We start from the raw sequence: 14,349 nt of genomic DNA on the forward strand, positions 1-14,349 counted from the left end.
ACAACAAACTGAGCCATGCAGAGGAGAACAAACAGTAAACATGAATCATAGTGTGATGCGGTCCTGTCACTGTGGTTATCGTGCTACCCTGGAAAAACACAGTGGCCCACCCACAGATACAACCAAGATAAACACAGCTGGCGGCCTCCAGCCACTCTCCATACAGTGCCACACCCACTGGACGGGACCTGTGTGTGTAGTTAAAGTGTTGTAGTGGTAAGGAGGTGACTGGGTAAATGCTTGTGCTAGTGTGTGTAGAGTGTGTTTGTGTTTGTTGCAGGGCAGATGTACAACGTCTCTACTTCAGACTTTCTCAACCTTTTTGGCTGAATGTTGAACAGGAACATGGTGGGTTTCATTAATCTACCTGACAGCAAAGATGTACCAGAGGAGGAAAAAGCTTCTGATTTTGTTATTATTAAACTGACATTTGTGATATTTGAATTTTTACATCATACCCTTTTAAAAGTATTCTATGATAATCCTCTACATGATTTTCCCAGCGTACGTTTTCAGTCTCAATTTGAAAAATGGGTTTACTCAAGACTCAAATAATGACTCGGTGGAAAACATGAACATACTGTTATTCAAATGGCCTTTTTCCATTTTAGCAAAGCCGGATGCTTCCAAATGAACTGTTATTATATTAGATGAAGGGAAGAGAAAAGCTTCTGATAAAAACATATTTCTTAGACTAGATACAGCTGCTAACCAATGAGATAAAGAAGATATACTTCTATTGTGTAAAAAAATCTAAAATAGTGGATTTATACATCTGAAATGGACCTTTAATCATTTGTATTTCCAGGGAATTGATTGACACTTGGGAGAATACGTTTGCTCGCCGTCTCTCCAGGAGTTAGATGAGAAGATCGATACCACTCTCATATCTGTCCGTTCATTATGAAGCTGCTGAATCTATACATCTACCTACTGTGTAATATAGAACTATCATGGGATGTCACAAGGCTGGGAGGAAGGGATGACCTTTTTCTGGTCCTAGAGGGGGTTGTTATATTTTATTCTAATGATTATTCTTCTGCCTTCTTTCTTTGATATAAAAACAACTGATAACAAAATAAATGAAGCTAGAACAAGCAGTCAATTAGCTTAGTATGACTAGGAATCGGGTGATATATCGGTATGGGAATTGTTTTACTCTTCAGTCAACCCCTATTCATATGTAACACACATCTTTTATCTTCCTCAGCAACAGAAATGTAAACACATTGCATTAGGGTATCTCTACTGCACAACAGGGAAAAGGCAGTGAGTAAATACCATGTTTAATGACTAACTATAACAGACAAAGACTATATCTTTGTTCACCAACATGGCATTAACTCTTATCTTGGCGACAAAGGCACAGAATGTACATAAGGTGTGAGTTCATTAACATTTCCATTCATGTAAGTGAAAGTTAGTTTAATTCTGCGGATAAGAATTCTTTTGTATGTTTTGACTAAGAATGTTTAAATGATAAAATAGTTGGTTTAATGATGTGCAGGTTTAGTCTTTTCCTGCTCTAGTGTGGAAATATCTGAAACTCAATTTCGGAAGCCATTGGCTATCTGTCTGTTGACGTTTTAGCCTCTGGAGGTGATGGCAATGTTCATAGTCCGACTAGCAACTTGAGATGGTCCCGACAACTTTTAAGCTTATAGAGGTAGGTGACTAAGATTCAAATCCGTGAATTTCCATCTAATGAGTCACTGGTCGCTCTTCAGCATCACTAGCAGTGGAACCTGAGGACCTTTACTGCTGATTTTACTATTGTTAGAATCTAATCTTACTGTAAACACAGCCACCAGTGACTCATTAGATGAAAAGTCATGGAAACATACTGTAGGTGTGCCTGTTGCTTCTACTAATTGAAAGTGTTAAAGTACTGGGGCACAGTGTACAGTGGTATTTGCGGCTGCATTATTCCATCCCGCCCTTTTCTGTTGGTTGTCTGCAGAGGAAGTTCTTTAGCCTGTGAGCCTTGGCTCAGGGAAATGAAAAAAGAGTATCAAAAGAAAGCCAGTTGAGAGGTGGGCCTGAGTTGTAACTGATGACTTTTCTGCCATTAATGTCTAATGCATGTCTACACATTCACAGATCTATGTATGCATTTATAGATTTTTCTACAGTTACAGATCTACATATGATTTTACAGATCTATATACTCATTTACAGATCTATATACTCATTTACAGATCTATATACTCATTTACAGATCTATATACTCATTTATAGATTTTTCTACAGATTCACATTAGTCTTGTGATACCAAAGTTTGGGGACTTATAAATAAACCAGCAACAAAGGACACGCCTCACCAGAAATGATGCTCTCCCCCAATTCTGCTCCTTAGTGAACTGTACTGTATGTCACTGCCCTAATATGAAGGGCCGCCCTAAAGACTTTGAATTGGTTCTGAAATGCAGGTTTTTTTTAAACTCTAATTGTTTCCACCCAGTTTTAATAATTTCCCTTTCTGAAATATCTCATCTGATACAATGCCTGTTTTCTACACTACTGCTTATAAAGGTTATATCCTACAAATATGATTGTGACTCCATTGAAATATATCATTTGAAAAAGCACATAACAGCTAGCAGAGTCTTTAAAAAGGCAAGGCTCAGTAGTAGATTTTATCAGGGCGAGACAAGAGCCAACCAATGACAGACCCTAACTGAGAGAAAATGATCAAATGACAACTATTACTTGTATAAAAGACAGAAGTACTGTAATGATCATCATCTCATAACAAGACACCCTTTTATAGATAATAATCATGAAGAAGAGAAAATGCAATACCGCAGCTTTTACTAAATGCAAGATGTCTGGCCTTCACCCCATTTCACAGACACAATGCAGTTATCACTACACTTAAAACCTGAAACTCCAAACTAAACAAAAGGCGAGATGAAAAGCGTGAGGTGCTTTCAGATAACAGCGAGCCAGCACAGACCTTGAAACCGCACTATGAAGTACTGTACCTACTGGTCTGGCATTTGTCTCCCTTGTAAGGCTCGTCTCTCGATGGGATTGTTGCTTAGCACCTTGATATCATCACAGGATGGTAATGGTAAGACCTGCCCTCATAATAACACCATGTTACATCAGTTTGTAAAAATAACTATTGTTTGAAGAGCATTAAGAGAATCAGTATTAGGAGACTTTAGACTGAGATGTGATCGGGAAACACACATCAGTACTTGCAATTCATCATACATGAATGTGTGACATTAAACAATGTAAAAAACACTCCAAAACTGAATATGCAACAATTATAGTTAAAGTTAAAAGGACTACTCTAGTAATTTGGCATTGCACCTCAAAGTTAAAAGCAACAAAGGCTGAGATAGTCTGACTTTTAATCTCTAGTATGGATCAAGCTCCGAAGACACTAGATCCTACAATTTCCAGAATGCAGCTTTAACCTGCCTACATCCTAAATTACCATCTGCTTTCAACCCACACTTATTTATTTAGTTAAACATTAGAAAGCTCCTCTATAACCACAGAAGACATCAACTGTTTCTTTTTTCCACAGGCTCAGTAGCATCACAAGTTAAATGAAGTTAATGTGTAACATCAATTCAGTGCTTCTTATTTACAGCTCTATATTTTTAATCTGGGGTTCTACTGGATCCCTAACCTCCTTACATGATTCACTGTTAAAAGCTCCTTATTTATCTTATACTGGCCCTTTATGCAGCCCTTCAGTTCAAACTCCTGTGTGAAACAGGCCATTCCAGCTCCTGTCTCTTTAAGGCCCTCCTCCCTATAAGCCCACTCTGTTCTGATTGGTCAGCTCCAAGAAGCAGTGTCACAGGTGACTTGTTAGCTCAGTGGGCTGTTAACAAACCATGAGCAAACACCAGTAGTAGTATCTTACTACTTTTTCTCGTTCCTTCAAATAAATCCATACATGTTCAAGACGAAATGAAGTCCGAAATGTGAGATTGGCCAACGCAAACAATACACGGAAATACCTTAGCAACAACCGTGGCAACAAAGGCTATGGAATTCACAGCCATTTATGGGAAAGTTTTCAGAGATACATTGAAACCCTGGCTTTTGACTTGCAAGCAGCATTGCTACATATGTTAACCTCAAGGTTTGGAACTTTGGCCATGTTTATTATCTATATATGACACCATAACACTATATAAATAACAGGAACATATCTGCATTCTGAAACATTAAGTATTATTCATTAAGGATTTAACACTGCAGAACTCAGTCAATCTGCTTCATTAGGACTGTGATCGACATTGATTGACTTGTTGCCAGATAGGTGTATGGTAGTAGGCGACATCAGCTTTTTCTATATGAGCCCCGCCTGCTTTAAATATAAAATGACACCACTGATAGAAACGTTTATGTTTATGAAAATACAAATGTTTTCAGGGTCTGTTCAGCGCCATAAAAACTGTGGCAGCGGTATCGTATGAACAATCAAATCACATTGGTTTCTGTGTCTCATTTTTCCCCCCCTTTTTCTTAAAAGAGTCTACAAGTATTGGAAATCTAAAACTGTAATGCTATCACATATTTCCTGTTCCCCAGTCTACATCCTGGGTTTGTCATCTCCTCTATATCCTCCATCATCCCTGCCTCTCCTCACAGTCTCTCCACTGAAGCAGAAATACTATGATAATAATTCTTGATGATATCTTAACCTGCTGAGACCTCAATCTGTTTGACTTGAGTTTCCTGATAAAAACAGACCAACAAGATCAGATAAGATGACACAGAGAGACATCAAATCCTCCCCCAGGAAAGAAAAAGAGATATATATTAATACAATAAACATCACGTCATCGCATCAGATTTCCGAAAAGACTGTTTAACAAAATGTAAATATTCATTTCACATTCTTCTTTGCTCGTTTGTCAGCTTTCACAACATTTCGTCATCTTTGTTCTGCAGTCTTTCTATCCAGCTGTGGTGTTTCTTTTCTTCTTCTTTTTTTTTTACTTGAAATGAAAAAAAAACACAAGACTAAGCTAACACTGATGCAACAGGATGATTGCAGACTGTAGACCAGCTTCTTGACTACTGTAAAGGTAAATAACGGTTTAATTTCCCAGCAAAAGCTAAAGCTTAACAATAAACGTCTTTCTCTCGCCTCCGAAATCATCCATCAAACGTACTTTACTTTCATTCAGGCTGGATCCAGCTTTGACACACCGTCTAAATTGTTTATACATGGTGCAACATGTGATTTTAAGCTTCAACTTACGTGACCTGAGCTTTTTGAGATGACCTACAGTTATGTGAGCCTTCATTCATTTCATTCTCTGCATTCTCTTCTTCTGCTTCTTCTCTGGCTCGAGTACAAAGAGTTAAAGGCTACCTCCGCACATAAAGAAATGCTGCTTGCGTGTTTGAGATGATTATGAATGACGGCCCTGTTGGAGTAGCAGTGATTCTTTTAGGAATCTCATTTTACAGGCAGTTGTGTCGTTATCGACCCTTGTAGACGGTGAAATGTGACTGTTGCCGGGCATTGCCGAGGTTTTACTGTAATGTTTGAACTAAATAAGATTACCAGTGATAAAATTCCTGCATGCAAATTTAATATTACACTGCAGCATACTCTAGACCTTCTGAGCTTTTACTCACATGCGTGTCTATTAGTGAAATGAGCTTCTCTTCCACTGTGTGAACTTGTCACCTTGCCAAATGGGAAGCTCCTCTGAATTGACTGTAACGTCAGTTAGAGGGGATTGCATGCATGTGGGCGGCCTGCTTCCTCAAAAGTAAACCTGACTGTTAAGGTTAATCATTGGGAGACACTTTCGGAGCAAGACCAACACTAACAAGCATTCAATGACTCACGCAACATCAAAAGACAACCACTGAACCATCAAGTAAACAGTCTGTTGGACGATGCAAGGTCTCATCTGAGAAACAACACCAGGAAATGACTCGTTGCGTCATAAATTTCTCTACAATGACCCAGCTTTCTCATATGAGAACTAAATCTCGACCGCATTACTCTGAATGGGATGTAGCTACTCGGACATGGAATAACAAGTATGCCTCATATTAATACAGGCCTTTGAAGGAGAAGGAAAGACATGCATACATTGAAGCTATTCTATGGATGTAATGAATGACATAGGCTTGTGCTTGACTGGAGAAAATAGAGAATAATAGACTGAGACAGCATTAGTGGTGAAGCCAATGGCAGGAAGCTGGCGCCAGGTCAAAAACCATTAACCCAACTTCATTTGACCATTTATACATAACATATTTGTTTAGGACCTACAGTGTTTACTTGCTACATTTACACTGGATTCACTACATGTAAGGACCTATACAATTATCATCCTCTTTCAGCTTGATGTTTTGGTATTACAGCACATTTATACATGTATTTACAGTACCAACACACAGTTGTACTGATCAACCCACTGCTCACTACCTGCCCAGTGCCAAGCAGTGGACACCAAAGTTAGCAACCAGCTAGTGAACCTAGTGGAGCATTTATCAAGTGTTGCTATGTAAAACTTTGACCACATGTAATTTACTACTGTTGATCAGAGCACTGACAGACATGTGAGAGACCAATGAAGATCATAGTATTTGCACGTTGCATCAGTTCTTGCAGTGGTTTCCCATTTTTAAAAAGGTATATGTTAAGCTAACCAGCACCTGGCTGTAGCTTTCTATTTACTGTACACACATGAGTGGTATCTTTTTGTCAAACTTTGGTCAGTAAATAAAACAAGCATTTCCAAATGAGTCTAGGTCTGTCACGATAACTACTTTTATTGGACGATATATTGCCTCAGAAATAATTGCAATAAGCAATATTATTGTTGAGGGGGCATGGGGGGGGCTACACTTGTGTAAAAACACAAACTACCATTATGGTTGGGGACAGAGTTATTTAATTCTTCTGCAGTCTCCACTCAGGATGTACACAGTGAGGAATGGAGGACACTACTTGTTTAGCCAATGTGACATCAATAGCCTCTTAGCTGCTAATATGAAGTGTGGCAATATTGAAGTCAAAACAAATGACCAAAATCATGTCCATGTAATATACAATTAGTCCATATATAGACATGATGACGTCGATACTGACGTTATTGTACAAGTTGATAATGTAATAATTGTGACCGGCCTAAATTAGTCAAACAGTTTTCTTAGTATCATGGATAGGTTTGGTCATACTCTGCTAATGAGGCGATAGTGGAAATGTATTAGATCTTTAACAAGGCAAAGTTGATCAGTAAGTCACTTCTAAAGCAATGCAGGTGGTTTGGGGGGTGTGACGAACTTCTGTTATGTTTTCTAGTGTTTTTCGAGGTTTGATAGAATGCGTCGCAGCAGGCATTGCATCTGGTGTCTGTTACACTGGAAAGCTTTCGAGGGGTATGAATGGGAGGCCGACAACAGTAAAGACTACAGGAGGACAGGAAATGCTGCTGGCTATGTTCTCTCCAACATGGAAAACATTAGTGATGTTATTCATGGGGCTTGTGTTCTTCATATTTAACTGGATTCCTTGAATGCAGATTACAGGATAGACATTCCTATTCATAGTGAACAAAAGGTTACAATTTAAAAAAGGGAATTTACTGCATTGCTTGGGAATGAAAAGCAATAAAAAAAATATTACAGAACACACAGGAAGTGATTGAGACTGTGCAGGCCGTCAGAGTAATAAATCCCAGACCAGCTGCAGCAGGACATGGGTGACAATGAAGGAACCACTCACTAATTTAAGAAGTTTGAAAAGAATTCGACTTATTCTGCAAATTACGTCTGTTGGCATGTGGCCTCTTTGCCATCACGCAGTTCAAACACAAGGTGGTGAGACCATGTTTCGTTCTAACGTGAGAATGAGAATATTTCACAACTCTCAATTCCTGGTTTTTTGTTGGGTTAGCAGGAATCGGACACTGCGTTTAGGGGATTTCTGTGAAACATGTTGTTCAGTGGCAACCAGTACAACAATAACAATCCTGAGTCCTGCATTCAAAATCTAAAAAAAGTACTTAAGTATCATCAGCAAAATGTTTTAAAGTATCAAAAGTAAAAGTACTCAGGTTGGTTCCCAAAACAGGGGATTGGGCCCCTCAAAAGGCTCACAAGATCATTCTGAGGGATCATGAGGTAACTAATGGGGTAGGAAAGAAGAAAAATCACAATTAGGACATTCCTCGTATCTAATATTTTGAGAAGTTTAGATGTCTCTTTGGTGGAACCTCTAAAAGCTCAAACTGGAATTGTAATGGGAGTCCAAGATGTCTAATTTCTTATTATATATTACATTATCATTATCAGTACTGCTGTTGTAACCTTGCAGCAACAGCATATACCTTCACTATCTCAATATTCCTAGTAAAGAGAACACGCCTTAAACCTAAAAATGCACACAATGGGAAGTGGTGGACATTTCCGTTAAACCTCTCTTGCCATCCTGACTTAGTGCTAAAACTACAATCACTTCTCTGTTTCGGTTTCCATTCAGCTTCTTTAAAAGAAAAAAAACAACCCCGAACTAATGAAGACAAACTATTCCAGAGTTATGCAACGCCTCATGGATTGTACAGACCGTGATATAACCTGCTGCAATCGAGCCAAACTCTTTTCCTCAACACACAACTGTAATCCAAGCTGCTGCTGACAGATCGTATGGTTGGTATTGTACACGATGCTGCTGATGAACAGGATTTGGATCAGCCTGTTAATGTGTGTATTTACATGCTGCTATGAGTACTACTCTCATAGCGTCTCTTATTGGATAGCACAGTCAATAATATGTTTGTTTCTTCATGTTTACGTGTTAAAGGCAGGGTTCAAATCACGGTGACTATAGCGGAACAATTAGTATGTTTGAACCAACCAACTCTTCCCTACAAAGTAGACACTTCATATCAAATATCAAAGTCATGATACAAAAGATTTTCTACACTTGGTATGAATTATTTGCACCACTTCCGAAAAAGTGTATTGGTAATTTATGCCACCCTAAAAGGTGCTGAGTCGATGCTACAATTGATAGTCCTCCTAGTGGAGTCACATTTTGTCAGTGGAATTGCTGCCCTGGAGTCTTGTCTCTAAATGGCTTAACTGTGATGGAAACAGAGAAGGATGATGGAAACATAGGACGATGTGTGACGTAGAGCGACTGTGGCTAAACAGATGTGTACCAGCTTCTCTGCCGTCTCCTCCTCTACCGTCCAGTGTCATCAACTCTTGGCCTGACAGCGGCCAGTCATTTTATAACTGCACTAATACCAGGAGGCTGGAGCCTGACCGACCTATCACACATCTATCAGTATAGGCCAATATGTTGTATGATATGCCGATATATAATTTTTTTCTGTATATACATAAACACAAGTTTTCGTAATGATACCTCAAATATGGTTTTCAAACACTGGAGGTATTATTAGTCAATATATCAGACTTTTTTTACTTCCTAATATCGGTATCGGCATCGGCCCCAAAAATCCGGTATTGGTCTGGCCCGTCAGGAGGCACACCTTTTATTTCACTGACTGTCCAGGAATCTGTTATTTTCACACTGCAGATGATGAACAACAGCATTGATTTTACTGAAATATATGTATTGAGCTATATAGAGAAATGTTCTGTATATAATGATATACATGGGTCTGATGATCAAGTATATATTGGACTTGGGAAAACCAGCTCACTGTAAGGTTAGCAGCTGTGCAGTAGCTTTCATTCAGAATCACACCATCTTCCTTGGAAAATGAATCCGGCCCAGCTGTCATGGAATTGTAGATATAGTAAGAAGTTGTTAAAAGTTATCACCTGCTGTTACCAGGGTAAAGAAATACTTTAAATCTCAACTTTGATGATGAACAAAAATTCCTTCAAAATTCCCTCTGAATAAAAAAAAATTGAAGCTTTAAAATTGAAAAGTCATCTGCAGGAGAGGACTGTGTGTTGTGTTATACAATCAAAAGCCCGGGGACAGGGAACTTACAACATGCAAATCATTTTCCACATGCCAATCACTTTGCAGCCAAATCATCCAGAGCTACATGTTCCAAAATTTGCCTAAATTAGCTGCCATATATCCATAAAAACACAGTCCACCATTGTGGCTCTAATGAATGACCCGATCTGTCCCACAAATACATCTACACTGCCAGTGTTTTGACCTTTAACATGACACTACTGTAAATATAATACACACCGTACTGTCTGTCAACATTTGATGATTGAATCGTGACTTTCACCTGAAGTTCAGGCACGTTGCTGCGATATCAAAAGGACCAATATGTGAAGCAGCTACAAGATTCAGATGTGCATCACAGTAGGATATAGAGCCTGTTTATCATGCAGAGAAACTGATAGCGTAGAGCTGAATTGTTGATTAATTGATTGACAGAAAATTAATGTGCAACAGCTACGATAAATAAGTTGTTATTTCTCATGCAAAATTTCCAAAATTCACTTACTGCAACTTTTCAAATCTAAAATAATCATTAGTTTCAGCCTTTATCTTGTGTGTGGCTACAACTAATTTTATTGATTAATCTGCCAATCATTTTTCCAAATAAGCAATTCATTGTGTGGACAATAAAACATCAGAAAAACATTCTGGAAATCAGTCCAACACCCAAATCTTTACTCTGTTAAACCAGGCAAAGCAGCCAGTTCTCCCGTCAGAAGGCTTAAATTGTCAAATGTTTGATATTTTGTTAGAAAAAAAATTGGAACATGCCGTATTTTGATTTCATTACACAAAGATCTTCATTTACCTGTCTTACAGCACAGCATGAGCAACAAGTGACGCACTGAAACCACAATTACAATATTTACACACCGCATATTTTCTCTACATCACACAGTGTGGGTGACAGAAACACTTCTATAAACAGACTTCCCCATAAGCCGCAAAGACAAAAGCAGAATTCAACGATTTTTCAAACGATCTGATGTGTCCTGCAACATTAGTGATGCTCAAATCGAAACAGCTCTGAAACACACATCAGAGAGGTCTTGATTTCTTCATCTATCTTAATCTTGTCAAGGTAAAGTAAGGAATTCAATTTAAAGCATCTGTGACAAACGTGCTGACAGAGTAGCAGGACTTCTGAGCAGTCTGCATGAAGGCTATCGCTTGAAAGCTGATTCATACATCTACCGACAAAGCGGTGACCGATATGACTGCTGATTTTACTAATCTAAATCTTGTCTGAGCTACAGGTATCAGCTAAAGATAAAGGTACACCTTTTACTAATAATGAGATTGCGAATAAACTCCTCGGTCAATCCAGACAACTTAACCCGACTTGCACTTTATATGAACCGTTCAGTGCCGGAGGATTACAACTGCCTTCAGTTTGTGTGAAGTGGACTGTGAACAGCAGTTAGTTGAGGTCACAGATATCAGTATCAGCATCAGCCCAAAAAAACAATCCTGGTCTAGTTGCCATAACACACAGATGTAGAAAAGGGGAAAAAAAACTCCCATCTATCTGGACACTTCAAACTTTTTGAGCTGATGCAGCAAAAACAGTCTATTGTGGGCTTTTTATTTTTGATGATGATGCACACTTTGCTGTTATATCATATGGGAGAGGAAGAGATTGTTGTTCTGAGGAACTTAAGAGTGGCTGTCCACTCTTTCCACGTAAAGGTCACTGATAAGGTCAGTGGCGGGAAAGTCGAAAGTTAACCGTCAGCTCTTTGCTTCGGTTCCTGGTTGTAAAGACAGCACCAGTCAATCAGAGACAAAGACCTCATTTCTGTAGGCTTTTGGGTACAATGAATACAGGAACATGATGTATTTGCAACAGTGTGATGTAGTTCCCTGATTTGTCACACAGATTGACTGAATTAGTCAAAAACAAGAAAGAAAAACATTGTCTGTTATTTTATCCCCAAAAACTTTTATCCATCCATACATATAGAAATAAACTTAAGAGGCACCACAGGAAGCACGCACATACATGCTGTGTTAGTGATGCTTTTGTATAATTGCATACAGGATATTAATGTTTACTGAACATCCTGACTGCTGTTGCCGGTGGAAAATGAAGGCGGATCATAGTTTTTTAAATTTCAGTACACAGAAAGCAAATCTGTTATTTACATTTGCAGCACAGAAAGAACAGAGACACATCACTGACTGCGCAATAACAAACTGCACGTTGTCATATTTCACATCTCCATCACAATATTTACACAATTGTGTGTTTTTCTCCAAATCACCACTATAAACAGCACTATAAGCACTTCCACACAGCTGTCAAATTCAATAACCTTTCAATGATCTCATGGTTGGCAACTTGACAAATCAAAGCTGGTATGCTTAGAGATAAAAACCAAACACGGATCAGTATCAGATAACAATTTGCTGGGCATTTTAGGAGTTACTAAGCAGGTATAAGTAATGATTTGAAACAATTAGATCAGCAGCTGTTAACCAAAAGTTGTATCATTGCATTGAACCCACATTACTATCTCCAGGCTGTATAAGTTCGCAGAGCATGACCCATAGCTGACTGGCATCATCCATGCTGTCTAGAAGGTACAGTTAATGTGGATCTCTGATGAAAACTGATCAAAGTAAGAAATAGAAAGCTTGCATAGTATTCTCATTGGGATTGGATACATCTGTGGTACAACCGAGTGACCCTTTCCTTCTATAATCTATGGTGTTTCTCTTTTCCCTTAATACTAAGGATACTTGCTCAACAGGTTATGTGTCAGTGTTACCAAATAGTAACTGTGACAGCTTCTTTATAGCATTCGTCTCCTGTCATATTTGTATAAGTTGATTTTTCCAAATGTACTGTCTGTGATTTCATCAGCATACAGAAATATTCACTATGGGACTATAGTGTGTCATTAATAGACTATCCATTAGGCTAGCTACTTCCTCCTCCACCGTCCACGGTGTTTGTATCTCGACTATAATATTCCCACAGGGACGTCAATCAGCTACTGTATACTGACTCTGTGATAAGTTCACGGACCTCACTGTGTCGGAGATGTAGCAAGTTACCACAAAGCTTCAAAAACATTCATATTTAGCCATACTTGACTTAATTATCGTGTGTTTTTCCTCGAAAAACGAACAGTAGGCTACATTGTCCGACTTCTTTATACAACACGTAATTCAACATGACAGTAATTGAGAGCTTGTTAACACAGTAAATGCTATTAAGTGGATTATTTATAGTTAGCTGTGACCGTCACTCTACTTCTGAATGGCTGCCGGGAAAGAAGACAAAAGAAGACAATGGCACAATATTGTACAATCTTGTCAGGTAGTAGCTAGTACATGAAGTATACGCAATGGCCAACGGAGTTACAGTATCTTTCTGACATAACGGCAGTCATGACAAAAAAAATCCCCGGAGCGGACGGCGGGCTTGACGGGAAACGTATTTACCCAGAAGGGAAGCTGTTGTCCGCACAGCCGCTCCATCTCCGTCCTTCCGCGGTGGGAGACCCGGGGGAACCACCGGAGAGCTCTTTATCTCCTCTACAGGTCGAGCCCTTTTCTTGCCGATCAGCTTTCCTGCTCCTCGGCTTAAAAAGACACTCGTTAAGTGTCACATGCCACACGGACAGGTACGTGTCGCGGAGGTACCTGGCTTTCTGTGTCAGCGTGGGGCGACCTGCGTCAGAAAACACTGTGCTCCTTCCGCTCTGTTTAGAGACGCACAAGAAAAAAGTAATCCGGAGCCAGCGGAGAATTATTTCTATGGGAGGTTGTCGTGATGGCAAGGCAAGCAAGGCAAGGCAAGGCAGGGCGTCCCCTTATGAGTCCCCGCCTCCCCCTCTCTCTCTCTTTCTCCCTCTCTCTCCCTCTCTCACACACACACACACACACACACACACACACACACACACACGCACACACACAACATGACTCAACAACATTAAGTCATGATTTGTTGCCGAGTCATGTTGACACGATATAATGTGGGAAAGTCAGATATACAGTACCAGTCATATGTTTGGACACACTTTCTCCTTCAAATGAATGGGAAAGTGTGTCCAAATTTTTGACTGGTACTGTAAATGTAACCCTAGTCCAAGGTTTAGTAGTCTTCACCTGACCAGAGTGGAGGGTTAGATTCATTATTAGAGTAATTAGGCTATTACAAACCCTGGCAAAGATATATTGCAAATACAGTGTATAAGTGTGTGAGAGGTGAAAGCTCACAATGTGAATATGAGGCATGCTGTTGCTGAACTGGTCCACCCTGCAGCTTCCCAGGCTACATAAGGACAAAGGAAGGATTTTTTTTTTCATGGCACAGAATGAACTTGTAGTATTCAGTATGACTGAGCAGTCTCCAAATTCACATCAACCATTCAGAAAAGTAGTTAAGTAATGGA

At 39.3% G+C, this 14,349-nt stretch overlaps 1 protein-coding gene across 1 annotated transcript in view; it reads right to left on the reverse strand.

The window, feature by feature from the left end:
• abcc3 (ATP-binding cassette, sub-family C (CFTR/MRP), member 3) overlaps window positions 1-13,692 on the reverse strand; it is a 55,430-nt gene extending 41,738 nt beyond the window's left edge. Inside the window, exon 1 of the mRNA XM_053340862.1 lies at window positions 13,394-13,692. Coding sequence (XP_053196837.1) covers window positions 13,394-13,429 — 36 coding nt within the window. The 5' untranslated portion in view covers window positions 13,430-13,692. The remainder of the gene's footprint in view (window positions 1-13,393) is intronic.
• Between the last annotated feature and the right edge of the window lie 657 nt (window positions 13,693-14,349).

The sequence above is a fragment of the Scomber japonicus genome, chromosome 20 (genome assembly GCF_027409825.1).
Source record: "Scomber japonicus isolate fScoJap1 chromosome 20, fScoJap1.pri, whole genome shotgun sequence".
NCBI classification, from domain to species: Eukaryota; Metazoa; Chordata; class Actinopteri; order Scombriformes; family Scombridae; genus Scomber; species Scomber japonicus.